The 27431-nt window shown below is 40.8% G+C and overlaps 1 protein-coding gene across 2 annotated transcripts in view; it reads right to left on the reverse strand.

Moving 5' to 3' along the window:
• The window catches only part of PER2 (period circadian regulator 2), a 41787-nt gene that overhangs the window by 7633 nt on the left and 6723 nt on the right, over positions 1 to 27431 (reverse strand). For both annotated transcript variants that reach the window (XM_061636723.1, XM_061636722.1), the window contains exons 2-14: positions 26416 to 26472; positions 25286 to 25556; positions 23305 to 23414; positions 16255 to 16684; positions 15042 to 15196; positions 13057 to 13145; positions 10425 to 10626; positions 7908 to 7959; positions 7288 to 7421; positions 5566 to 5644; positions 4439 to 4545; positions 3425 to 3578; positions 1627 to 1732 (exon numbers count right to left, since the gene is read on the reverse strand). In XM_061636723.1, coding sequence (XP_061492707.1) covers positions 1627 to 1732; positions 3425 to 3578; positions 4439 to 4545; positions 5566 to 5644; positions 7288 to 7421; positions 7908 to 7959; positions 10425 to 10626; positions 13057 to 13145; positions 15042 to 15196; positions 16255 to 16478 — 1302 coding nt within the window. In that variant the 5' untranslated portion in view covers positions 16479 to 16684; positions 23305 to 23414; positions 25286 to 25556; positions 26416 to 26472. The remainder of the gene's footprint in view (positions 1 to 1626; positions 1733 to 3424; positions 3579 to 4438; positions 4546 to 5565; positions 5645 to 7287; positions 7422 to 7907; positions 7960 to 10424; positions 10627 to 13056; positions 13146 to 15041; positions 15197 to 16254; positions 16685 to 23304; positions 23415 to 25285; positions 25557 to 26415; positions 26473 to 27431) is intronic.

Here is a 27431-nt window from a genome sequence, read left to right on the forward strand (position 1 = left end):
TGATAAACAATACTCTAATGTGCAAATCACCTTAGCTGGTATGGCACACCTGGGAATGGATGTACTATGGGCAGCTCCATGCATCAAAACAGAAATAGGGCAAAGATTGAGAGCATAGCCATAAAACTGCAGTTGTTTGAGTTTATAGTTATGTAATCCCATTGATTTCAAGGACAGTAGTCTAATTTTAGTATAGTCTGAGCCTTCAGTCCATACACAGCCATTGGAAATTTGGAAAGGTGGCTGAAGGTAATAATATTTCTTAAATAATTGAGCAAGAAAATCTAATATGTTAGTTTCTAGGCCAGAATTTTAAGAGCTCATATGGGCTATACTTTGAAGAAATAAGAGGAGAGGTCCTCTTGTGGATCAAAAACTGGCTAGAAAACATAGAAGTAGAAAGTAGGAATAAATGGACAGTTCTCCCAATGGAGGAATGTAGAAAGTGGAGTCCCCAACAATCGGTATTTTGGACCTGTGCTTTTTAATTTGTTCATAAATGACCTAGAGTTAAGAGTGAGCAGTAAGACGGCCAAGATTGTTGATGATACTGAATTGTTTAGGGTTGTTAAAACAAAAAGGGGTTGTGGAGAGCTCCAAAAGGACCTCTTCAAATGGAGTGAATTGGTGGTAAAATGGCAAATGCAATTCTATGCAAACAAATGTAAAGTTACGCATACTGGAGCAAAAAAATCTTAATTTCACAGATACGCTCATTGGGTCTGAACTGGCTGTGACTGACCAGGAATACAATTTTGTGGTCATAGCAGATAGTTCAGTGAAGATGTTGACCCAGTGTGTGACAGCTGTGAAAAGGGCAAATTCCATGCTAGGGATCACTGGGAAAGGTACTGAAAATAAAAGTGCCAATATCATAATGCTGTTATACAAATCTATGGTGCAGCCTTATTTGGAATACTGTGTATAATTCTGGTTGCCTCGTATCAAAAAAGATACTGTAGAGCTGGAAAAGCTTCAGAAAAAGGGCAACCAAAATGATCAAGGGGATGAAGCGACTCCCCTATGAGACAAGGTTGCAGCATTTGGGGCTTTTTAGATTAGAGAACAAGCAAGTAAGAGGTGACATGCCAGAAATGTACAAAATTATGCATGGCATGGAGAAAGTGCATCGTTTCATGGACATCCAATTAAGCTGAATGTTGGAAGATTAAGAACAAATAAAATACTTCTTCATGCAGCACATAGTTAAACTATGGAATTTGCTCCCACAAGAGGCACTGATGGCCCCCAACTTAGATGACTTTAAAAGAGGATTAGACAAATTCATGGAGGATAAGGCTAGCAGTGACTACTAGCTATGATGGCTATGCTCTGACTCCATAGTCAGAGGTGGTATGCTTCCAAATACCAGTTGTTGGAAACTGCAGGAGGGGAGAGTGCTTTTGCACTCAGGTTCTGCTTGCGGGCTTCCCATGGGCAACTGGTTGGCCACTATGAGAACAGGATGGGCCATAGACCTGATCCAGCAGGCTCTTCTTATGTTATGGCCTACATTACTTTGGACAAAAAATTAATGAACATTCCACCTTGTAACTCTCCTCTATTGGAGACCCCCGAGGGTTTGGTAAATTTAGATTTAAAAAACAAAAACGAAAGAAAGTGTACCTGTGATAATAATCGATGTATTTGCTCTGTAATTTCTTGAATGTTAGGGTGAAGGATTTTATCTTCTGAGCAGTGAGGTTTAAACACATCTTCATTCAAGGGGCCACTGTAAAAATCATTAACAATATCCAGAATATGACAAATGCATTTAATTCAGTTATACAGCCCTTGTTTTTCTATTGCATGTACAAACTTTTAAACTAATAAAATATTCAGGCTTACTCACTCCAAACATGACTTCTTCATTCCGAAGTAACTCTTGACAAGATTGGAAAGATCTGCAGCACTTACACGTTTCTTGTTAAAAGCATTTACTATACAGCACATACTTACAAGAGCAATTTGAAATTTTTTCTGTACCCCTATCCCACTCTATAAACAGAACAGATCAGAAATACGGTTGCAAATACATGCCATTTACTTACGTTTGAACATTGTATGTTCTACAAATTTGACCAAAATCTCCATTTTATTTATTTATTTATTTAATTTGTATCCCGCCCTTCCTCCCAGCAGGAGCCCAGGGCGGCAAACAAAGCACTAAAACACTTTAAAACATCATAAAAACTGATCTTAAAATACATTAAAACAAAACAGCATTAAAAACATTTTTAAAAAACAACCTTAAAAAAGGGTTAAAACATTATTAAAAACTTATTAAACAATTCTGACACAGATGCAGACTGGGAGAGGTCTCAACTTAAAAGGCTTGTTGAAAGAGGAAAGTCTTCAAAAGGCACCAAAAAGATAGCAGAGATGGTGCCTGCCTAATATTCAAAGGGAGGGAATTCCACAGTGTAGGTGCCGTCACACTAAAGGTCCGTTTCCTATATTGTGCAGAACAAACTTCCTGATAAGATGGTATCTGCAGGAGGCCCTCACCTGCAGAGCGCAGTGATCGACTGGGCATATAAGGGGTAAGATGGTCTTTCAGGTATCCTGGTCCAGTAATTACCAGTGCTAAATACACAAAAGCTAAAATATCAACCCTATCCCCAATGTAGCCAAATGTTATCCAGTTATCATTGTTACAGCATTTCTAAGCAGTGGCCATAATGCATAGAAATGATTACCATGTGAATGTTCTACACTGAGTGGGGGGTCGCTTTGCCACCAGTAACATGAAAGGCAGCAGCTGTTAGCAGAGAGGTTTTCCAAAAGAGTGAAATATGCACATCATAGGGGCACTAGGTGTTACAACCACTTCATTGAGAAGCTGCCATTCAGCAATTGCATTAATGGATTTTAAACAGGAAAAGAACAGGTGCACAAGCCTGCTCTGGATTGGGATCCTCACAGGAGAGATGGCTAATGGGGGCTTTAATCCCTCCCCCGCTATACAAATCTGGATCAGGCTCTCTGCACTTGTTGTTTCTACTAGAAAAAAGGCTTCTATTCATATCAATGGAAGATTTTCTTCTAATCCAGGTAACCGATGTGCACCCACCACCCATATAGATCAGGAATGCATGGGGGGTAAAAAGATCAATGTCCCCCTAATCCCTGCCAGAGTCTTGATCCAAACTGGACACCCCACACCTGCTATTTACTTTTAAATAGCCGTTCATGCAATTGCTGATTGTATGAATGGAATCTTATTCAACTTGTACCCAAGATGCACAGATCAGCTCTTTAAGAAGGGGTAGGATTAGCATTCCAAATAGGTTGCTGCTACTCAGGAAAGGTGTGTAAATCAGGATTGCACATGATGCTTTTCATCTGTTTCAATGTAAAAAGGTCTCTCACAAAGAATGTATAATGCAGGAGCTTTCACTTTTATTACCATTCATTAACTTACGTTCTAACTTTGTGTCTTCCAATTATAAAAGAAATCTTTCGACTCCAGGGATTGATGAAACTGGACCAGCTAGTATCCAGAGTTACATATTCACCATTTCTGGTGCAGAACCTGATTGGTGAATAATCAAATGGCTGTCCACCGCACCGAAGTACTGCAACAAAAAACTGAGTCAAGCTTCAACTTTACAGTCAACATGCTTATACTATCCTTTAAGTTATCAAGTGTTTGTAATTCTCAAAACTTCAAAATGAAACGTTTAAAACCAAGTATTAGATCCAAATGAGTTTGAGAACTAAAGGCTACTGAAAACTCACTGCTAAACTTTATTAGATATTAAGATGCTTCCCTGCTAAGTTTGTCATATAAATACTGTTGTTTTATGAGTAGTGTCAATATGCAGTGTATGACTATGATAAGACTTTGAATTTCAGAAGATTTTTTGGTGGGATGTCCCCTAAATATCCATGTGTATATCTTTTCGGGGGATTTGTGATGGTTTTAACATCAACATGGAATCATATGAGGCTGTGGGGGCATAATGGAGTCAGTGAATAGTGCAAGAACACCAGATGCTGTAAATATTGCAGAAACTAAGCAGATGTGAACTTGATCAGCAAATTAGATGTGCGATCCATGTACAACCCATAATAAATAAAAAACAATGGGAACAATAGACAGGTGCACTGGTGATGTATCACTCCTAATTTTAGCATCAACTTGCCCTGGATACTCACGCATGCAATGAAGAGAGAGAGACAGAGAGAGAGAGAGACAGAGAGAGAGAGAGACAGAGAGAGAGAGAGACAGAGAGAGAGAGAGACAGAGAGACAGAGAGACAGAGAGAGAGAGACAGAGAGAGAGAGAGAGACTCTCTCTCTCTCTCTGATCTAATAATCAGAAGACCAATGAATGAATTGGTTAAAAGTTCCCTACAACTCTATGATGATCTCTCATCCATTACTGCCTCCCAACCTTCATAAAAAACACACTACCAAAATGAGAGCCACCTACTTTTTTTGTGAATTGCTAGCATTAAAGGTCTATCACTTGGATGAAGATGTGCTAAGACAGGAGTTCCAATTAAGTCCTGAGGTAAGTATCCCAACAAAGGCACCGCTCTTTAAAAAAGAAGAAGACGACGTTTAAGTAATCATGAAGCGGAATAGAATCAGTGTCATGAGAATCATGCAGTGTTTGATATTAAACCTTTTCTCCTACCCCTTTGATCCCTGCTTCCCCATACCCTTTAAAAAAGTCTAGTAACTGACATGTAGCAGTTGTGGTCCCCATGTCACAAACACTACAAACAGAAGCAGTTTTCAGGTGAGGTGGAGTTGGTACACCAGCTTCCTGGCAGGTGAGTTGCTCTTGCTTACCAGGAGGGAAGAGGTGACACAGTGGGAAGGTTGGCACAGTGCAAACACCTAACACAAAAGAAGCCTCCAGGTGGATTACAGTGCAGACAAAAAAATACTATACAAAGGCAGAAGTGTCTCATTGGATGGGGTTGAGCCACTATGCTAGTTTCTCGGCAGGAGGGTCACTGTTGCTTACCAGAAGGCGGCAAGCTGGCAGGGAGATTGGCATGGTGCAAACTCACCAGCAGGAACACCAGATTGGCTCTGCCAGTGCACCTTGCTGCCACTTTGCCATTCTCCCTCCAAGTAAGTAACAGTAACCTGCCTACTGGGAAGTTAGCTTAGCTGCTCTGCCCTACCTGGCAAGCTGTTTCTGCCCATAAATTGTCCACCCTTCCCCTTTTCCTACATAGTGCATGGTCTCCAGATAAAATACAGCTATGCATTTTCACTATAAGTAAATGAAAAAAAAGAGCCAAGAGGTCATTCTAAAAGACTAGAATTGCATGTCATCACGCAGATTTGAAGAACAGTTCGAGATAATGGGCATCATACAGACCTCTCCCATTCCTAATGTAATACTCGTCAATATGGATCAAAATCCCAACTACATCCACTACTTTCTGTTGTTAGTCTCATTATTTAAACAATCACAAAGGTATACCTCCAACAACATTTCACTATAATCATATGTGAACATTTCCTGCCTGCTTTAGTATTTAAGTCAGCACTACACCTAAGTATACAGCCAAGAATAACATCACAGTTTCAAAAGCTCACCTTTCATCTACATCTTGGAACAAACAACTTGGTGTGTGTGTGGTTGTGAAGATTCTTTTATTAGAAGGAATTCTGGGCGCTGAAAGAAAAAAAGGACAAAGTTTGTAGAAATGGAACATTTATACAAACAAGATGCTTTCATGAACAGGACAAAGATTATCAGTTAGAGTGTCTACCTTGCTCACATGCATATGTGAACATACCAACAGCAAAGATCAGCTATGCAAGCTGCATTTCTAGGTTTGTTTCAGTTATGTGGAGCATATAGTTTACATTAGTATTGGTGTGTAGCTAGCAATAAAAACAACATTTACTATTACTGGAATTCAAATTCCAATAAACCAACATAACTAAAATGTACAGATAAACTCTTAAACTCTGCTCATTTTACTGAGATTAGACATTCTATACTTTCAATGGATATCCAGATTATTAGAGGAAAATAGTGGCTGGCAATTGTCTAGACAAAAAACAAAACAAATTGAATAGAATATAGAAGGAAGCCGAAGTGTTGTTTTAGGTGACCAATATCATCTTAATATCTGCCACCTCAGGATGACATTCCATACACCTGATCGAAGAAAACTTATGCTATAATAAATCTATTATTATGTCTTGACTATGATGAAGACTATTATTATTTGTTAGGGGTGGGATTTCGTGCTAGTCCTACATATGACTAAATTAGGTTCATTGATTACAATGGGTCTGCTCTGAGTAGGACTAAGTGGAATGCAACTCTAGTTTTTTATCCCACCCTTCTTCCTGAAGGCAAACAATATAATCTAAAGTTGCCAGAAGCAGTATCTTTCAGTTCTCAAAGGCATGGGTGAACATGAATGTTTTCCAAGTCAGTCTAAACATTAATGATGTAGGGAACAGACATACACAGAAGGACCACTACCAAGAAGGTTCTGTCACAGAACAGCCAACTACAGATGTGCCTGGAGGAAGACTAAAATCTAGACCCATTTCAATTTGGCTCCAGACCTGGCGTTAGCACGAAAACAGCCTTGGTTGCCCTGACTGAAAAGCTTTATCAGGAAAGAGTCAGCAGGAGTGCGACCTTGTTGGTTCTCTTTGATATCTCAGTGGCTTTTGACACTATTCATCATAGTGTCCTTCCAGCTCGCCACTACCCTCTCAATCACCTTGTCTAGGAAGGGTGTATTAGAAACTGAGCAGCAGTTTTCTAAAACTTTTGGGTTGCCTAATAATTTTGTTTTTGCTGCAACTGACTAACACTAATTCTATTAATGTTCTGATACTAATGTTCTGTTCCAATTATATTAATGTTCATTTAGAAGTTAAGGTTGCAATCCTAGTCACACTTACTGGGAGTAAATCCTGTTTATACCAGTGGGACCAAGATAAGAATAGGACTGAGTAAGAAATCTAAACAAACAAGGGGTCAGATCCAGACTCCATTGGTCATGCTTTAGTCCCAGTAAAATCATTAGGAAAAGTTAGTGAAGACTAACTTAAGTAGCATCGATTTTAATGGGATTAAAGCATAACTGAGTTGGGATCTAACCCAGGCTTAGTTGACAGGCTGGAAGATTCATCAATCCATATGCATAGGTTTTCATACCGCCCCTCTTTTTGAGATCTCTTCATTGTATGGCAATGGGTTTTTAATGTATGAGTTTTTAAACAGAAGAATGGTTACTGCAAGATACTAACCCCTTCTTAAACACACAAATATAATTGCAGTATTATTACCTTCATAGCCAGAGTGCACCTTTTCTGCCAGCAACACACAACAAAGCTCATTGCCTTCATCTTGTACCTTGATAAGGTATGGAGTCATACAAAATGGGTGGTAGCAAATCTCATTTGTATGCTCTTTCCCTGCACTAAAAATTAAAAGACACAACGGTTGAGTTCTTATATTTTGCATAGACCTCCAAGTTATAAGTTCTCAGGTAGCTGAGTCCAAGTGACAGGCTTTGAACAGAAGGGCTGCAGGCTGCATACACATATGGCAACGTTTTAAGCTTTCCTTCTTACAACAGCATCCTCTGAAAAGTCACCATGCAAATTCAAGGGACCCTCCAGGGTGACAATTCAGAAGTGCAAGGGGTTCCTGCAGGAAAGGAAAATGGGCAATCTCCCATCTTTCCTATGAGCATGTGCAAGGGTCTTTTTGGATCCTAGCCCTTACTATGTGAAAAGCAATATGAAACAGCCAGAAACTGCTTGTCATACTCACATCTTAAACTGTAAGGTCTATTCAGCTTTTAATTAAGATTCCTGAATTCCTCTTTTTAAGTTTGTTTAGCACCAACCAATGAACAAGCAAAGTCTACTAGTCCAAGTTGACTATTAACTTTGTGCCTCACCTGATGCGGCAGAAAAAATACTTTTCCTCCATGCACTCCTGGGTGGTAGACTCTATAAAAATATTAAAAGGACTTTATAAGCTACAATAATATAATAAAGTGCATACTTTGAAAGTCAGGAAGTTGTCCTCTGTAATTGTCAAGAATAGCAAAGGTTGGCCAAGGTAAAATGGCTTAGCCTGGAGGAATTGTGGGGAATATCTTGTATAGGTTTCTGGGATGCTTTAAGCTGGGAAAAAGTAGGGCATCTCATACAGTCCAGCTGCAGCTTGTTGTTCTAAAAGGGAGGCAGCTGTATCTTATCTGTACTGCCTGGTGCCAAGGTCAGTAGGCCCGAGTAGTCATAAATCAGTAGGCCTGCCTTGCAGTGAATGTTCGGACTATTTCATCATCAAGAGGTGTCGTGATCAGCTAACTGGCCCTCTCGCTGTTGCTGGGCAAGTTCCCATAAAAGAGGGGCTATCCTTCAACTACAGTAGTTACCCCATTCCATCTTGACTTACCTATGTGATGTTTACTGGTATAAGCAGCGGGGGGGGGGCAGGCTCTTACACTTTCCTGTTTGTGAGTATTTAGCTTAGGCTAGGTAAGTTATGTTATATCTGTGTGGAACTTCTCACTGTATTTTTGTATAGATGTTGACTATGCCTAGCTCTGGTTATGAGTGTTTGGCTTAAAGGAACTGTATGCTGCTCTTTTTATATGCACTTATATTTTAACTAATAAACTACCTTATATTTACTGGTGTATGTTACTTGGGAGCTGTGGGTCTGAAGCCAGGAGCTTGACCACAAAGCTGCTGGCTACTGAATTGTTTTTGGCTGGAGGCTCCAGAGCTGTGAGTGGAATGTTTGGCTCTTGCTCTTAGGAATCTCTGTCAGTCTATTGGTACTCTGAGTTCCCTTTTGCTCAGAGTGGGAGAGGTTAAGGGGTGGTGGTAGTCTACCTAGCTTACAGGGTTGGTGTTGGGTTCAACTCAACCCTGGTAAGGGGGGCACAGGGAGTGCCTGGCTGGGGTCAATTGCCCTGGGGTTAGCGAATTGGACTCTGGGTCGTCCCTGATAGTAATTACTCAGCTGGAAACAAAGTAAGTGTTGAAATATTTAGGTAGAGTATCTGAAAGGTGAAAGAGAAATTTATTCTCTGTATGGGAAGAGCTGGGGGAACAGAGTAAGTGATCCTGTGCCTCTCTTCTTATTACTTAAGTGAATTTAAGAGAACTCTATCGCTTACCATGAAAACCCTATTCACAGGGTTGCCATAAGTCGGGATTGACTTGAAGGCAGTCCATTTCCATATTGTGTTTGCACCATCCTTATCTAATATTGTATGTAATTTAAGAAAAATAAAACTCAGAAAGTAAGTGTGTAGGGTTTGAAATAATTTTATAAGAATGGAATATTCATAATTTAAAATTTGGAGTATTCCCCCATCCCCTATTTCAAAGTTGATCTTGATCACTGACTCTCTGGACATAAAGACAATGGGAAAATATGGCATGGGGGTATTGGTGTATTCTGAACAATATAGTTTTAAAAGCCATACAGAGTACCCTCACATAGTTTTATGAAGTTCCAGTTAAGTGACAGGAATAGCATTAGGAGCGAAGTCTTATTTTGGCAAAGAAACGAGTAGAAACATGTACTGAAACCAAGTATTGTGGTACTTTAAGACCTAATGCATTTATTGTACGGAAGTGTTTGTCACCCAGAGCCCAGATAAACATTCAATGAAGTGGGCTCAGCCCTTTGAAAGCTTGGTGCCACAATAAACTTGTTAGTCTTTTAAGGTACTACAGATCTCTTTGTTGGCTCTGTGGCAACAGACAAACACAGTGACTACTCTGGAGTATGTCAGAATATTTAATCATCTTGTTAGATGGATGAAATGAGACAAAACAAATCAGAATATAAAAGATTTGTATCTAATAGTTACTAATTATTGTGATGATTAAAAATAGCAAAATGCTAAAAGAAAAATCCCTTACCTGCAAAGCCATATTCTAATACTTTTTAATGACTCAAATACAGATGTGCCCCTCCCAAAAATTTTTTTGTTAAAAAGTGACAAGAAACACTACAAGTGGAATCCTATGCAGACTTACATGGAAGTAAATTCCACATGCTAGACTTCCAAGTAAATATGCATAGGGTGACGCTGAATGACTTGTGATCCAAAAGATTTGTCCACGGTTTTTAAAGGGGAACAAATAGAGCTGTGTCCTTCCACACAAATTTACTGCTGTAAACTCCTACTCAACATGCAGCAATGAAAAGAGCCACAAAGAGCTAGATCAGGCTTGCCCCAATTGGTGCCCTTCAGATTTTTTGAAAGACAACTCCCTTCAGCCCCAGCCAGCATTGCCATTGGTCAGGGATGATGGAAGTTGTAGTAAAAAGACAAAAGCATGCCCCAGATAAATTAATTATTATATTAAAAGGGTGTAAACTGCTCCTTTAAATAGTGAGTTCAACATATATTATTGGAAACACTTTTCAACCATTTTAGCACACTTACCAACTCCATTGCAAATACTCCAAGATGGCAATCTGTATGGAGTAGTAGAGCTATAGAACACACTGATATCCTGAGGTGCCAGAAACTCCACAAATTTGGCATTTTTAAATACATCTTTCTTACAGTGGAGAATAGAGGCAGCCTGATCAGAGATGTACAGAAGTTTCCCAGTAGCCAAAGAAACAGCTACAGCAAACATATCCTAAAAACACAATAAAGTGTCCAATCAGCCAAAACCAGTTCAGTCTAGGAAAATGTCAAACACAAATTTTGTGAGTTACAAATATTTTCAAGTAATAAGACATGGTAAGCTTACCATTTTTCCTTGTTAGAATATTAGCATCTGCTTGCATTAATTATTTTGTAACAAAAATACAGCTTTGAGGTTTCAGTCCAAAGCATATATTCTTGGATAGCAAGTAAGAAGAGTAACCACTTTGGGGATGGCATACGATGCTACAAGGTGGTGGCCGGCCAGCTCCAGGGACTCTTGGATGACACTGATTATCTTGATCCATTTCAATCCGGTTTTAGGCCTGGGTTTGGTACCGAAACAGCCTTGGTCGCCCTGTATGATGACCTCTGTCGGGAGAGGGACAGGGGGAGTGTGACCCTGTTGATTCTCCTTGATCTCTCAGCTGCTTTTGATACCATCGACCATGGTATCCTTCTGGGAAGACTCACGGAGTTGGGAGTTGGGGGTATTGCTTGGCAATGGCTCCGCTCCTACTTGGTGGGTCGTCAACAGAAGGTAGTGCTTGGGGAACACTGCTCGATACCCTGGACTCTCCATTGTGGAGTCCCACAGGGATCGGTACTGTCCCCCATGCTTTTCAACATCTATATGAAGCCGCTGGGTGCGGTCATCAGGAGTTTTGGAGTGCGTTGTCACCAGTACGCTGATGACACGCAACTCTATTTCTCCTTTTCGTCTTCCTCAGGTGAGGCTGTTAACGTACTAAACCGTTGCCTGGCCGCGATAATGGATTGGATGGGAGCTAACAGACTGAAACTTAATCCAGACAAGACCGAGACGCTGTTAGTGAGTGCCTTCTCTGCCCAGATGGTGGATGTTCACCCTGTTCTGGATGGGGTTACACTCCCCTTGAAAGAACAGGTTCGTAGCTTGGGAGTTCTTTTCGACCCTTCCCTGTCTCTTGAGGCTCAGGTAGCCTCAGTGGCACGGAATGCTTTCTACCATCTCCGATTGGTAGCCCAGCTACGTCCCTATCTGGACAGTGACGACCTCGCCTCAGTCATTCATGCTCTGGTAACTTCTAGATTGGACTACTGCAATGCGCTCTATGTTGGGCTGCCCTTGAAGATAGTTCGGAAACTACAGTTAGTCCAGAATGCAGCGGCCAGATTGTTGATGCGGACCAGAAGGTCCGCTCATATAACACCTGTTTTGGCCCGTCTGCACTGGCTTCCTATTTGTTTCCGGGCTAAATTCAAAGTGCTGGTTTTGACCTATAAAGCCTTACATGGCATGGGACCGCAATACCTGGTGGAGCGCCTCTCCCAATATGAAACTACCCATACACTGCGCTCAACATCTAAGGCCCTCCTCCGAGTACCATCCCATCAAGAAGCTCGGAGGATGGTGACTAGAAATAGGGCCTTTTCAGTTGTGGCTCCCGAACTGTGGAATGGTCTCACCGATGAGGTGCGCCTGGCGCCGACGCTGCTATCTTTCCGGCGCCAGGTGAAAACCTTTTTATACTCCCAGGCATTTTAAAGTGTATTTTTACAGTATTTTATTACTATGTTGTATTCTGGATGTTGTTTGGTTCTCGTATTGTTTGTGTGTTTTTGTTTTTTGAGTTATTATATTTATTGTATTTATATACTGTGCCTGCTTTTACCTTTTATGTACACCGCCCAGAGAGCCTTCGGGCTTAGGGCGGTATATAAATAAAATAAAATAAATAAATAAATCAGTACATTCCTCCTTGCCTCTTGCAGATTGTCACTTGCCTGTAATAGATTTCTCAGCTACTCAGAGAGGACAGGTTCTCATGGCTTACCATTGACTCTTATTTCTTAAGTATGGTTTCATAGCTAGGAGAGTTAGGTCTGATCAGCCCCAAGTGTTTTTCTAATGCTAGTGAATTTCCTCTGGAAGTAGTGGAAGCTTACAAAAGAATGGCAAGATGTCAATCACCAACATACCTTGTAAGTTACTGAAACTAGGCCAAGAACATTTTCTGTTCAGAATGTGGCAGGTATGTGTCTTACCTAAGAAGGCAACGGTTTTCTAGGTTTTATCTATTTCATTTCCAACCATTTTATCTTGCCCTTTGTCCCAAAAGCTCAAGCAGCATACATGGGTATATATGTTCCACACCACCACTGTATTCTTACACCATTCTTATGAGGAAGAGGGGTTGGCCCAGGATCATCAGTGAGTGTCATAGCCAAGTCGGGATTTGAATCTACATCTGACAGGCCAAGTCCAATACACTAATCACTACATCACAATGGCTCGCCTTTAACATGGTATATGCTGTTATTAAGATTCAAAAATATGATGTCTGGAGAAGCTTGCAATTAAAAACCACAAAGTGCTACAACTTCCAGTTCAGTGTTAAAAAGATCATCTGCACATGTGGTCACGGGCAAGGATACTTACAGCATTTTTCATGATATATTCTGTAGTAATGTTTTCAATATCTTCCACAGTATAGGACAATACATCAAGACCACAAGGATAGTCATTAGCTACATGAAAACAACAAGCAATGATTACTTTTAAATGGTACTGTTTAAACTCACTACAATCATGTAGATATACGGTCTCCTAATCGGAACAGAAAAATAATTGCACCTAATTGTATTACGTACAAGCAACAAACCAGAAACAGCCTATTCAACTGTTGTTTCTGACCTTAACAATACATTGTTCTTATTCCAAGGAGTTTAAATGCCCTTGACAACATGACACAGCATGGGGAACCACAAAGTGGCCTGAATGTTTAACTAGAGAATACCTCCCACCTCCCACTCCTTCACTGTGGGAATCTGACAAGCATAAGGAGATCCACCTCCTCTCCCTACTGAAGAAGGACTGTATGTTAATAGTTATGCGATAGAAATGCTCACATGCTGCCATGTTTGAAGACTGTTTGGGGACAAGGTTTGCACAGGAGACACAGGGAAGTAGCAACAGATGTGGCAGAACCATCCCACACCACAGAGTGACTCCATATTTACATATTGTAGGAATAAGGCACAGACATGCTATCAATGTCACCACAATAAAGGTCAAAAGGAGCTCTTGAGAGCTGCTCTACTGAGTTTCTTTTCCCTCACTCTTTGTCTTAAATTTTAAAATGGTGTATCTTTTGAGGGAATCCTCATGAGCGTACATTCTATCATCAAGGTTTCCAGTACAGTAGGGCCCCAACCCCTGCTGAAACCCAAAAACTGCCAAAAAGTGGAACATCAATCTGCTGTAGCGCGGGGAGCTCCAGCTGACAGCGCTTGGTCCCTGAAGCTCCCCACATTACAGCTGATAGATGTTCCACTTTTCAGTGATTTTTCGGTGGGAGCCTGTGGTGTGATCAGCTGTGGCGCAGGTAGCCTCAGCCCCCGTGCTCCAGCTGATAGCATCGTCCTCTCCCCCTGCCCGCTCGCTCACCCTCGTTATGGTGGGGGAGTAGTGCTCCCCTTCCGCTGCAGCTCACAGGGAGGGAGCTGCCCACCCACCCACGCCTGCTCGCTTGCCCTATGCTGGCTCCCTGGCTTGTCCTCCGCCTCCTCCCTCCCTCGCTCGCCCTCCCCCCTGCCTGCTCGCTCGCCCTCCGCTGGCTCCCTCGCCCACTCGTCCTCCCCCCGCCTGCTCACTCGCCCTCCCCCGCCTCCCTTGACAATAAAATGCTGCCCAACGCCCTTCTCGGACTCAGCTGCTGAGAGCGTCATCAGAGCTTGGAAAGGTTCCTTTTTTGAACTACAACTCCCATTAGACCAACTGTAGTTTAAAAAAGGAACGTTTTCAAGCTCTGATGACGTTCTCAGCAGCTGAGTCCGAGAAGGGCGTCTGATGCCATCAATTTGTGCACTCAGCATCTCTCTGTATTCTGGCAATTTTCTGCCACAAAAATGGAACAAGCGCTGGACATATGGAACATGGATACAATTCAAAACCGCCGCATTAGCGAAGCGCCGAGAAATGAAGCGCCAGAAAGCGGGGCCCTACTGTAGCTTTAAAAACCCCCTAAGCAGGCAGCTCTTTCTATACATCCTCAGTTACCTCTGGTTGCTAAGCAAGTAGAGGGAAACATGGCCCCCCCAGTTTGACACCAGCTCTCAAGCAACAAGTGTTGTTTGTTGTGTGAGTGTGTGTGTGAGACAGAAATACATCCTGTCAATCTGAAATTTTAACTCTGCAATACTTCCACACTGTTCATGTACAATATATGTTCATACTGAATATATATTAAGCAAGTCCCACCAGTGTTTTAACTGAAAAGGTAAAAACAAAGAAAAGTTTAGAGGAATCATACCATGATACTAAGTGACACAATTATTAGTTCAGAATCTTTCATGCAGCTTTCTACTGTAGCTTGACAACAGTTTTCAATTCCCCAATACAACAGAAATGCCCCATATAATTACCTTTAACTTGCTTAATGCTCCCAAGTGCATACTTCAGATTTGCGAGGATACTAGGTTTGCCTCTGATCCTTTTATTAGGAGGAAGATGCCTTTTTAATTCCTGCAATGTTTTTATTAGTTCCTTCTGGGTTTTAGATTTACAAGATGGTTCACTGCTAGATAATGTGAACAAAAACAATTCTGGTTTTTAATGTAGCTTTGTACTCTGCAAAATCCATGTTTTTAAATGTTTATTAATTAGAAATACAAAGTGATTGACTGGATATATATTAGAGATACACAGCTTTTAGACAATTATTTCTGCATTACATAGACTTTATGTTCATATGAAAATTTCAAAAATACGCAGTATGGTTTATTTTCCAAGGGCTGCCTCCAATGTTACTTATATTCAGAACAGTCCCATTGAAATTAGTGACACCGACTAAACTTAGGTCCATTCATTTCAACGTGTGAGATCCAACTGCGGCAGCCTGCTAACATAGCAGCCATTTGACTAGTGGAAGCCCCATTCTTAATGCAGCACCAGACCCAAATCCAATGGGTGGCTTGGATCTCGCTAAATGAGTCTACTCTGATTATAACTTAGTTAATTGCAAATTTAGGATTGTGTCCAAGAGGCTAATAATACCTTAGCTGCAAGGATAACAATTCAATTAGTTAGATTAGGCAAAGCCAATTTGTTACATTAAACACTGTACTTAGTTTGATGTATTTAGAACAGAGGTAGTCAATGTGGTGACCTCCAGATGTTGCTGAACAACAATTCTCATCATCCCTAACTACTGGTCATGAGGGCTGGGGCTGATGGGACTTGCAACATCTGGAGGACACCATATTGGCTACCCTTGTATTAGAATCATGGCAAATTGAAGGCCACAAATTATATAATCAATCAGGATTTGAAGCCAGCTGGTCCCAGCCAGGAAGGGAAGGGCTTGGGTTCAATAAACTGAACACTGGCTCAACAATAGTGAAAGTGAAATTCATTATACAGTTCCCTGAAATATTTCAAGTTAGGTTAAAAACCGGGAAACCCCTCAATTGTCTCCATATAAACAGACTGATGCAGTTGTCTCCATATAAATAGATTGATGAATAGGGCATTTCCACAACATCATATTGGATGATTCTGTAGTTACATTAGTGCAAATTACACATGATCTCTGCTACACACATTTATAGGACCAGAACAACTATTTAGTATCAGTACCTTTTATAGCAGTCTAAAGATTCCATAATCATAACTGCTTCTTTTCCATTTTTTTCACCTTCGTTGATATGTGAATGATGCCCGCTGGAGTAATTTTCACTGGTATCATTTGCACTTGATTCACCATTCATCTCAATATCTTCCTGAAGAGCATCCAGATTTTGTTCATTCTTCATCTGAATATCCATGTTTTCTGCATTTGCCATTTCCAAATAGTCACTCATTTTGAGTGAACAATTTTAAGGTCAATGACTCTTATAAAATATTTTCAATGAGCTCTAATTGTTTTTCAGAGTTCAGAATTCAGCTCCTCAGTGACAGAATAAAACATCTGTACATAGCATAAGCTGCTGTACAGTCCTGGTATTTTTCAAGGCATCTTTGTTATCAGCATTCATCATTTTAAAACTTCAAATCTGAGTTCACAAACCTAGGAGGAGGATAAACATTAATTGAACAAACCAGTTTATTATGTACATTCCTTTTCCATTGGAAAATGGCATTTCAAATGCCAGTTATATTTAAGCAAACAAGTTTATTAAAGCAATCGTGTTGAAGCAAAGGACCATGACCTAGTTCAAAGGCCTTTAACTGGTGGGTTGCAACCCAAGTGAGTCACAATCTACCCTACAGTGGATTGGAGAAGCGAAAGTGGTGCCATTTTATTGTTTAAATGTGCTCTAGAACCTTGTGCAAGAGAGTCAGCGATAAGAAATGGAAGGTAGAAGCACCAAGATCTATGAATGTATGTACTCTGAAAATGCACACACATTTATTAAGGAACTGACCGTCCTTTTCTAAGTTGTGGCAGATGTAGTACACTGCAGTTAATCCATGTAGTGTGCATTCAGTGTTAGGTTTCTTCAGCCAATGTATGCTTACCAACTGATTCCACTAAGGCAGGGATGACCAACATGGTGCTCCCCCCAGATGCTGTTGCACTACAACTGCCCCCATCCCTGACCAACGGCCATGCTGGTGGGACAGATGGCAGTTATGGTCAGCAGGGCAGTGTGGCTTACCTAGCTTTCCAATGTTGGACTTGCTGCCTTTCCAATGTTGGGGTTGCTGAGGAGGGGTGAGGAGATTGGTGTGGTGCAGGCACAGTGGTAGAGTCAATCCAACACTTCTGCTACTGCACCTGCACAGAGACAGCCTCCCAGCTGCCTCGCTATCTCAGTAACCAGCAGCACCTCTGGCACCGGGAAGCCAGGTAAGGAATGCCACCCCACACTGCTGACTGTTACTGGCAGGTGGGAATTGTAGTTTTAATACCTAGAGGGCACCACTTTGGCTACCCCTGTGGTTGCTGCTGCTACTCACTGCAGCCAGCAGACACTACAGTCAGGGCCCGTCCCAAAGGACAGCCAGGTCGGCCCCTGGCTGAGGTCCCCTGGAGCCATAGAGGTCCCTGTCTATAGGGTGGGGGAGTAGCTGCCACGGACTGCAGTGAGGGAGCTTCTTCCGCCCACCCATTCACTGGCTCCACCTACCAGTCTCTTCTATCTTTGGAGGCTGCGCGGGCTGTGCCTGCAGGACTGTCATTAACCAAGACAGCGGCTGAGGTTTCCCTAAAGGGCTGAAGCCTCCAGCGCCATCCTGGTTGATGGCAGCGATGCGCACACGTAGTAGCCCGCACAGCCACAAAAGACAGGAGAGATGGAGCCAATGAACAGGCAGGCAGAAGAATCTCTCTCCCTGTGAGAGACAGGTAGGCGTGCACACGCCAGGACAAGCTGGTGCCCAAGGGCTCCGACATGTCTGAGGCCAGCCCTGACTACAGTGAGCACTTGCATTCATGAGGTGCAGGTGGGGGGGAAAGATCAGGGGCTGAACACTAGCCATATAAGGATACGCACTTCTTGTTGGAAGCATGTGAAGGAACATATTCATCAAAGAATAAGATGTGTCCCTTCCAACACTCAACTATCTGCCTGGGACAGAAGCAGCTGTCACCATGATCTCCTCTACCTCCCTGTTCAACCCTATGATATGGTATGACAACTGCTATTACAGAATGAAGGGGAAGGAGAGGAAAGCTGTGCAGCATATTGATTTTCTGAGGGGAGCTCAAGACCAAAATAGATAGGATATAGGTGAAGAAAAATCATATTTTTAATTAAGAGGAGCCTCAGAATTCCTCAAATTGTACTGCAGCTATGGTGCTGGGGAGCTATTCCCTAATCTAACATTCCTGCACCCCAAGCTGCTACATGAGTGGCTGGGAAAAGTGTACGTATGGTTGAACCAGTCAACTGAAAAACCTGAAAGGAATATATAGTGCTGTGAAAAAGTATTTGCCCCATCTGATTTTCTGCGTTGTTGTGTATTTTCGGCACTGAATGTTGTCAGATCTTGAACCAAAACCTAATATTAGAGAAAAGGGAACCTAAGTGAACAAACACAAAATGATGATACTTATTTCATTTATTTATTAAAGAAAATAAAGCAACACCCAATGCCCCCATGTGAAAAAGCCCCCTTACACTCAAAACCTGGTTACGCCACCTTAGCAGCAATGACCGCAACCAAACGCTTCCTGTAGTTCCTGATGAGTGTCTCACAGTGCTGTGGTGGACTATTGGCCCACTCCTCCATGCAGAACTGCTGTAACTCAGTGACATTGGTGGGTTTTCAAGCATGAACTGCTCCTTGCAGGTCCTGCCACAACATCTCAATGGGGTTTAGGTCTGGACTTTGAGTAGGCCATTCCAAAACTTTAAATTTCTTGTTCCTCAACCATTCTGATGTAGATTTGCTTGTGCGTTTTGGATAATTGTCTTGCTTCATGGCCCAGCTGCGCCACAGCTTCAGCTGACAGACAGATGGCCTGACATTCGCCTGTAGAATTCTCTGAGACAAAGCAGAATTCATGGTTCCTTCAATGATGGCAAGTCGTCCAGGTCCTGATGCAGCAAAGCATCCCCAAACCATGCCTCTGCCACTACCATGCATGACTGTTGGTATGAGGATTTTCATATGGAATGCAGAGTTTAGTTTTCACCAGACATAACAGGGCCCATGTCGCCCAAAACGTTCCATCTTTGACTCATCTGTCCATAGAATATTGTTCCAGAACTCTTGAGGATCATCCAGGTGCTTTTTGGCAAACTCTAGTTCTTATGTTTTTGGCAAACTCATGTTCTTCTTAGTGAGCAGAGGGTTCTACCTTGCTACTCTGCCATGAATCCCATGTTTGCACAGTATCTTTCTGATGGTGGAGTCATGAACACTGACCTTGGCTGAGGCGAGAGAAGTCTGCAGATCCCTGGATGTTGTTCTGGGGTCCTTTGTGACTTCCTGGATGATTTTACGCCTTGCTCTTGAAGAGATTTTGGCAGGATGGCCGTTCCTGGGAATATTCACTACTGTCCCAAACCTTCTCCATTTGGTCAATAAGGCTCTGACTGTGGTTCGGTGGAGCCCCAGAGCCTTAGAAATGGCTTTGCAACCCTTTCCAGACTGATATGCATCAACAACTGTTTTCTGGAGGTGTTCAGGAATTTTTTGACATGGCATGATGTAGCTTTGGAACCTGTGTGCTGGCAACTTTAATCTGATGGCAAGGGCCACAGTTAGTCAGATTTATATTGGGCAGGGCTGGCCCAAAGCAGGCCTGATTGCTTATCAAGGTATTCAAACTTCTGCCCCTAATAATTCCTTTCGTTGGGTTGAGTTAATAGGGGGACAATTACTTTTTTACATGGGGGCATTGGGTGTTGCCTAACTTTCTTTTATAAATAAATGAAATAAGTATCAAAATTTTGTGTTGTTTGTTCATTCAGCTTCCCTTTTCTCTAATATTACGTTTTGGTTCAAGATCTGACATCATTCAGCGCCAAAACCCCCCCCCCAACACCACAGAAAATTAGACAAAGGGCAAATACTTTTTCACAGCACTGTATAAAAACCACAAAAATACTTGCACTGCATGCAAAGAACTATGGGTTGAATCTAGACTAAGTTAGCCACACTTTCGTCCCACTGAAATCAATATGAAGGGTTAGTCTTAACTAACTTAAGCTCTACTAATTTCAATGGGAACTAAGTGCATCCAACTTAGTGTGGATCTAACCCAATAAATATTAATTGTGAGAAAATAAGACAATATTTCTGTGGAATTAACAAAAGTAATATATGCTTACATCCTTGCAAGTCATATGGCACATAACCAGATTCGATTTCCTGATTGACCATTCTGACTGAACAATGGAAGGACAGATAAATTGCCCGAAAGTGCTTTCAGAAATCAAGGCTTGTATCTATGTAGTGCTAAATTGAGTGTTCCATCAGCACAATGCTTTTCCTTGAGCAAAGGAACATTCTCCTTCTCTCCTCCCTCTGCACCCCCAATCTGTTGTGGCAGTTCCCCCAACGCTCTGGAGCAGATGTGGGAATGGCCTGATGTATGCGTAGAGGAACAATCCCCCTGTGCTAGCTGAAGTTGTTCCTAGCACAAGGATTAAGTTGAATACCACCTAAAGTGTTGGGTCTCCTTTAGAAGACTAAATATAATAACCCCAATAAACCCAAAGTTTATATACCCTGATTATCAATTTTCCCAGTCACTTTACTTCCCCCCCCCCAAGCTTTCACAAGCATACACCACTCTTCTCAACCAGCTAGAGATGCAGGCAAGATATCTGTTTTCAACTGAAAGGGGAATTGCAATTTATGGATATTGATAAACTAAATTACTACTGCTAACCATACTCGGATATTATGAAATGTATGCTAACTTCTCTCACTCATTCCCACTTAAAAACAGCTTTGAACCAAGCAGCACTGTGGCTGCACACACACCATACATTTAAAGCACACATACCCCTGAAAGAATCCTGAGAACTATAGTTCGTTAATGGTCAGGGCTGTGGAGTCAGTATGCCAAACCTTCGACTCCAACTCCTCTATTTTGCTACTGTCCGACTCTGACTCCACCCAAAATTGCTTCCAACTCCACAGGCCTGGAAAGGGCTGTAAATGTCTTTTTAAATTGGAAGCTCTCATAGCAGCATTTTTATTGCTGCCTGAATATGCGCTGATCTTGGCATCACAGCATTTGTCTTCATCTGACACTGACACACAAAATGTTTTCCATCTTGAGTTATGGTGAAATGCTCAACTACAGCTGACTTCATGGGAAGCTTCTTTGACATTTTGAATTTATATTTTAAAAAAATTGTCAATCAAAATTTATTTTGAAGCCAGAGTCAGAACATTTCTACCGACTCCGACTCCACCCAAAATTGCTTCCGACTCCGACTGCACAGCCCTGTTAATAGTGCTGGGAACTGTAGCTCTGTAAGGGGTAAAGCACAGTACTCAGGGTTCGGGTGGGAGGGAGATGTGCTTTAAATGTATGGTGTATATGCAGCACAAGTAATAGCTTACTATTAAGCAAATAGTTTAAGTTATGCATTTATAGACTCATCTATATTGGCCAGCTCCCTGCTGAAGCTAAGCAGGGTCAGGTCTGGTCAGTGCCTGGATGGGAGACTGCCTGGGAACCATATGTAAGCTGCCTTGGGTTCCAATCATGAAAAAGAAAGGCGGGGTAGAAATGTAATAAATAAATAAATAAAATCAATACATTCCATTATTGGGATGTCATCATAAAAGACAACTGTCATAGCAACACAACTCTGGAAGTTCCTGCTCTGTTTGTGTATCTTTCAACTTGCCTAAGTGCTGGGAAATTCCAGACAAATTCCTGTGATGCAAAGACTGTGCAACAACTGCTGCCTTTGTTAATGAAAGAAGTCAAAACAATTTATAGTCACAGGACAGAATGCCACAGGCTTGTGGCTCCTCACTGGAACATGCTGCAAATACTCTCATCTGTCACAACAGCATTGCTGGTTATTTCACAGCAGCAGGGCAGAGCAGTATGTGCTTGGGATCCACTTTATGCCTGCTGTTTGCTGGCAATGGAACGAATGGGGACAGATAGTGCAAATGGTCAACTTAGTACATCATGGTTGTGGATTGGGTTCTACAACCCTCAAATTGAAATGGAATAAACTGGCAGCAAAAAGGGGAGTGTGTGTATACAAAACTCAATTAGACAAGAAATTCAGAGGCTGGAAAACTGTGCTTCAAAAACAAACATTCAGACTAATGGGCTCCAACACGAAGGTACCAAATGAAGATGTGTTCAGGATCTCAAATGAGCAGCATGCCACTCAAACATCAAAATATTTAACATGCAATAAAGTGCATGCCAACAATTATCTCAGACCACTATTTTTAAAGCTTTCTGCATACAAGATGAACTCAATACTGAAAAAAGTATGTCCTACAGGCAGTTCAGCTATAATACAGGATACATTCTTTCAGCATAATCAATGCAGTACTAACCATACTAACTGTAACTTTGCACAACAGCTTATTCTTGTAATAGAGCACTAATGTATTATAGAGCTCTGTGGAGTAGTGGAGGGATGGCATGCCAAAGTCATATTACTGGTAGTGAAACTAGATGTCTATTTTCCAGCAATATTATTCCTAATCACTAAGTAGTACATACATTTCTTGTCCTGTCCATATGAACAGGGCCATGATCCCAGAGTGGTTTCAGATACCCTTCATAAGCTATTTAGCTGTGTGGGAAAAGTTCAATAAATAATGTTTTACTGTAATAACTTTTGGAGATCAGACACACATTGCTTATGTATAAGTGTATGTTATGTAGTCATACTTGTATCCCTGGAATTAATGACACATTAATTGCTATGATAACCAGTGACTGAAGTAGAAAGTCAGTAAAATATACGAAACATTAACAAAACCCATTGACTTAAATGCAAACTACAAAATAGTCTGCATTTTTCACGTCATGTATTTAATACAGAGGGACACACAAGGAAACTGCATAAAAACTTCTCATTCTCTCAGTCCCAAATGTATTTTTGCCCCATCTCATAAGTCTGAAGATTGTGTTTCTAATATGTCTCTTCCACCTTCAGAATCCACATTTTTTTCAAAGCAGGCACTATCTCTTCACGTGGCCAAAAGAGTGTGTGTGTGTGTGTGTGGGGAATTGACCCATACCTTTTAAGAATCTTTGGACAAAAAGACTCTCTTCCCCATCTGGTGAGAGCTTAAGTATAACCGAAACTAGTGTACCAGTTCAGCAACCACTGTTTTAAATGCAACTCTATCTAGAACAGATAAACATGAAATCAAGCAGTCAAAATTACTTGGATGCAGGTGAATTTGTCAAGTTACACAATATTCACAAAGAAGGCAAGATCTTGTGCAAGTTTTGCTCAACCAGAGAACAGGACACTTGCACTGAACATAGTCCACCACATTAATACTCCTGGAATACTGTATTTTTACATTAGTGTAGACATTTATGTCACCACACAGAAGATGGAAAATTGAACTGAAAATGTAAAGGGGGCTCTGTAAGAGTTACTGTAGGCACACCACTGAAGAACTGCAAGGAGGAAAAATTTCCAATCCTAATTTATTAAAAGTTCGTTATAATTGCACAAGCGCTTATTCAAATGAATACTTTTTCTTTTTAAAAGAAGCACCAGTTCTACAGCAATCTTCAATTGATAACTGAGGATGTCTCAGCCACACCATTCTGAGGCTGGAATCTGGCTAACTATATTGAGTTTGCTATGGATGTTTTTGCATCTTGCTAAAGGAATGACTGAGAGCCAGTGTGGCGTAGTGGTTAGAGTGTTGGACTACGACATGGGAGACCAGGGTTCGAACCCCACATAGCCATGAAGCTCACTGGGTGACCTTGGGCCAGTCACTGCCTCTCAGCCTCAGAGGAAGGCAATGGTAAACCACCTCTGAATACCGCTTACCACAAACACCCTATTCATAGGGTCACCATAAGTCCAAATCGACTTGGAGGCAGTTCATTTCCATTTTCCAAAGCCATGACTATCGAAAGACAACCCATGATAAAAAGTGAAAATGATGTATCCAACTATGGCTGTAATCCTATGCACACTTACTTGGGAGTAAGCCCTGTTGAACGTAATGGCATTTCAGGATAAACATATTGGGCTGCAATACTCCAGTCTTATGTACAAGGGATTAAATTCTACTGAGATCAGAGGGCCTTACTGATGAGTAAACATGTTTAAGATTGCCCAGCAGGTCTAATGATGATGAGCTAACCCCCCCAAAAAACAACAAAACCACCAGGAACTGAAAGAAATGATTTAAACTGCCTTCTATCATTATTTAGCTTCTGATGCAAGCAGACTGTTTACATAGTAGATCATCTTGTAGAAAAACATTTTCTCTTATGTATAAAGAGGCTGCACAATGAGAGCCACACAACTTAAACGGTACAAGACATCAAGCTTGTATTAATATAATACAGTACACAAGCGGTCATTCTGGACATAAATGCTTGAGGCATACAATTAATTTGTGAGGTCAGCAAAATTTGTGCAATCCTGTAATTTTGGTACAAGAAAAGCAACAATTATTGTTGAAACAATGTTGAAACATTGTTGGGATGCTTTAACTTCAAAGCCAGTGTTGAAAATTGGGTCTTAAGAAGTTTATTTGCCTTGTTAACAGCCCATGAGCAGATTAATACAGAACAATGATAATGCTGTACTGGTATGGTTTTTTCATAATCAAATTTCAGTGTGCAAGAGAAATTGAAAAGCTTGCCCCCAGATTTACTTTTTCCACACTGGTTAAATTATTGTGTTATCAATGTTTCTCAACAATTTTCATATTAGTGAAAGATTTTTAACTGTACCAAAAAGATTTAGGAATCTTTTTACACTTGTGCACTTCTCACATCATAATGTAAAAACTCAATACTTCAGTTACATACAGTTGTACTACTAGTGCAAACTATACTAGTCAAATGAATCCAGGAATAACTCCCACTAAACACAGTAGGTCTTACTTCCAAGTAAATAAGGAGAGGATGAGGCTAAAAGTCTTTTTAAAATAATGCATATATAAACATTATTATTTAATTTGAATAAGCTATTTAAATGTTAGCTTAACTCAAACTAGAACAGTTATATACATGCCTTACCTTATATTTTAAAAAGAAAGGTTGGCATAAATGTACATCACAGTCCCTCTCAGTTAGCATCAAAAAGCATGAAGTACCTGGGTCCAGAATATCCCACATGCACTTAAACTTTGTCTCTTCCTCTTGTAACGATAATCCTCAGCCATTAGGATCCGGATACCTCCAGAACTATAAAATATAAGAGAAATATCTGGACCCCCCTCCCAGCGATGTTCTCTGCAAATATTTCTGAAGCACACAAATGCAGAAGATGGTCACAGTTATGCCAACCCTGTAACAAACAACCATTTAACCTCACAATTATAAAAGAGAACTAACATTTGATTGCCTTAGGCTTTCATATTTTCTAATTAGATTTTTCAGTGACAAGTGGATTTTTCAAGCACCCTCTTGATGTATTTTTAAATGACTTTGGAGCAAAAGGTATGGGGAAGAGACATTACTTCTTAAACTAGATTAATACAAGCATTCCTATGAAATCATGTAACATGACAGAATAGTTTCTAACAGTTATAGAATTAATCAGAGATCATGTACAGATAGCATTTTAAGATTCAGATGGTGCTTACTATGAAAAATACTTATTCACCACCACCACATACACACAGGCAAAATTAATTAATTCTTTAGTTGCTACATCTTTCCCATTTAAAAAAACAAAGTAGGTTCAGGCTGTAATTCCTAAGCATACTTAGTAAGATGCAAGTTCCACTGAACTACTGAGTCAACATGCTTAGGTTCCGTAAAAGCCTTCTCCACAGTTTTTGTTTTAAAAAAGATATTTAAATATGACAAGAATATATGATCAGCTATTACTCCTTAGCTGAAAAAGGCAGTAATAAGTTTGTGACAGGTATACAGCCTGATCCATGTATGTTTGCTGGGATGTTACATCTCAATGGGACATAATGGCACATATGCTTGGACTGCAGTCTTACAGCATAATCCTATGTATTCAATAGTGTTAACTCTTCATGAAAGCATGGTTAGGATTGCATCCTCAAAGTACTGTAGTCATATGACAGAGAAATCAGATTGGGAAAATTCTCAATGTTTTATCATATAGTAAAAAAAGGCTGAAAGATTTTAAATACTGAAAACACACCAACAACCTGCTTTAGTTGACGCACCTTTTTCAAGGGATTCAGGTCAGTCAAATGGCTCTTTAGAAGGAACAGAAGTCGCACCTGTAGCATTAACAAAGAGAATTGTAAATTGGCAGTTTTAACAATGCAAACATCAAATCATTTTTTGTTATAATACTGTAATAGATGTAGTTTTATTTATTTTCTAATTAATTAGTTCCACAATACAATTCGGCTTGAGCTTGGACTATTATACCCAGCAGGTTCACTTTCTGAACACCATAGTGCAACTCTGAAATAGACAACTAAGCACTACCCTGTACTGGAAACATGCCAGCTACTACATGCTTCCAGATACAACCTGAAACACAACACACTGCCTACAGTCAAGCACTACAACAGGGGTGGCGAATCTTTGGCACTCCAGATGTTGCCCATGAACCCAACTGGCCATGCTTGCTGGGGATGATGGGAATTGTAGTTCAACAACATCTGGAGTGCCAAAGGTTTGCCACCCCTGCCCTACAACATAACTGTATTTGTTCCACTTTCTTGGACAGGCAATTAAAGTTGGAGGATTTATATTAGAAATTCCTGCATCAACATATGTTTTTAAGGAAGAAAAGGGATCATGATACATACAGGCATAATCTATGTTTTAACATTCCACTTGTCTATTTTTATGGAGGCATTCATACTTCTTGTAGGAACAGAGTTTCCTACTCAGATTTTAATGCAAGATACTGTTTCCTGTTTAATCAAGAAAAGCTAAACTTTTCTGAATTTCAAATGACACCACCATTTTTATTTGCATTCCTCAACAGAAATAAAGTGATGTAACAGATTCGTTAAATTGCCCCCAATTATGCATGAGAACAAATGTTCCATCCCTACCAAGTGCTGTTCATGACAGTTGTTTCTTAATTCTTCAACAACCCTCCTCCTCATTAACTAACAATGCAATGCTGTGCATGTTTATTCCCACTGAATTCAATGGAGCTTTCTTCCAGGTAAGTAGGTGGTGTACTAGTGTACTCCAGATGTTTTGGACTACAACTCAC

This window comes from Rhineura floridana, chromosome 7 (genome assembly GCF_030035675.1).
Source record: "Rhineura floridana isolate rRhiFlo1 chromosome 7, rRhiFlo1.hap2, whole genome shotgun sequence".
Classification (NCBI taxonomy): Eukaryota; Metazoa; Chordata; class Lepidosauria; order Squamata; family Rhineuridae; genus Rhineura; species Rhineura floridana.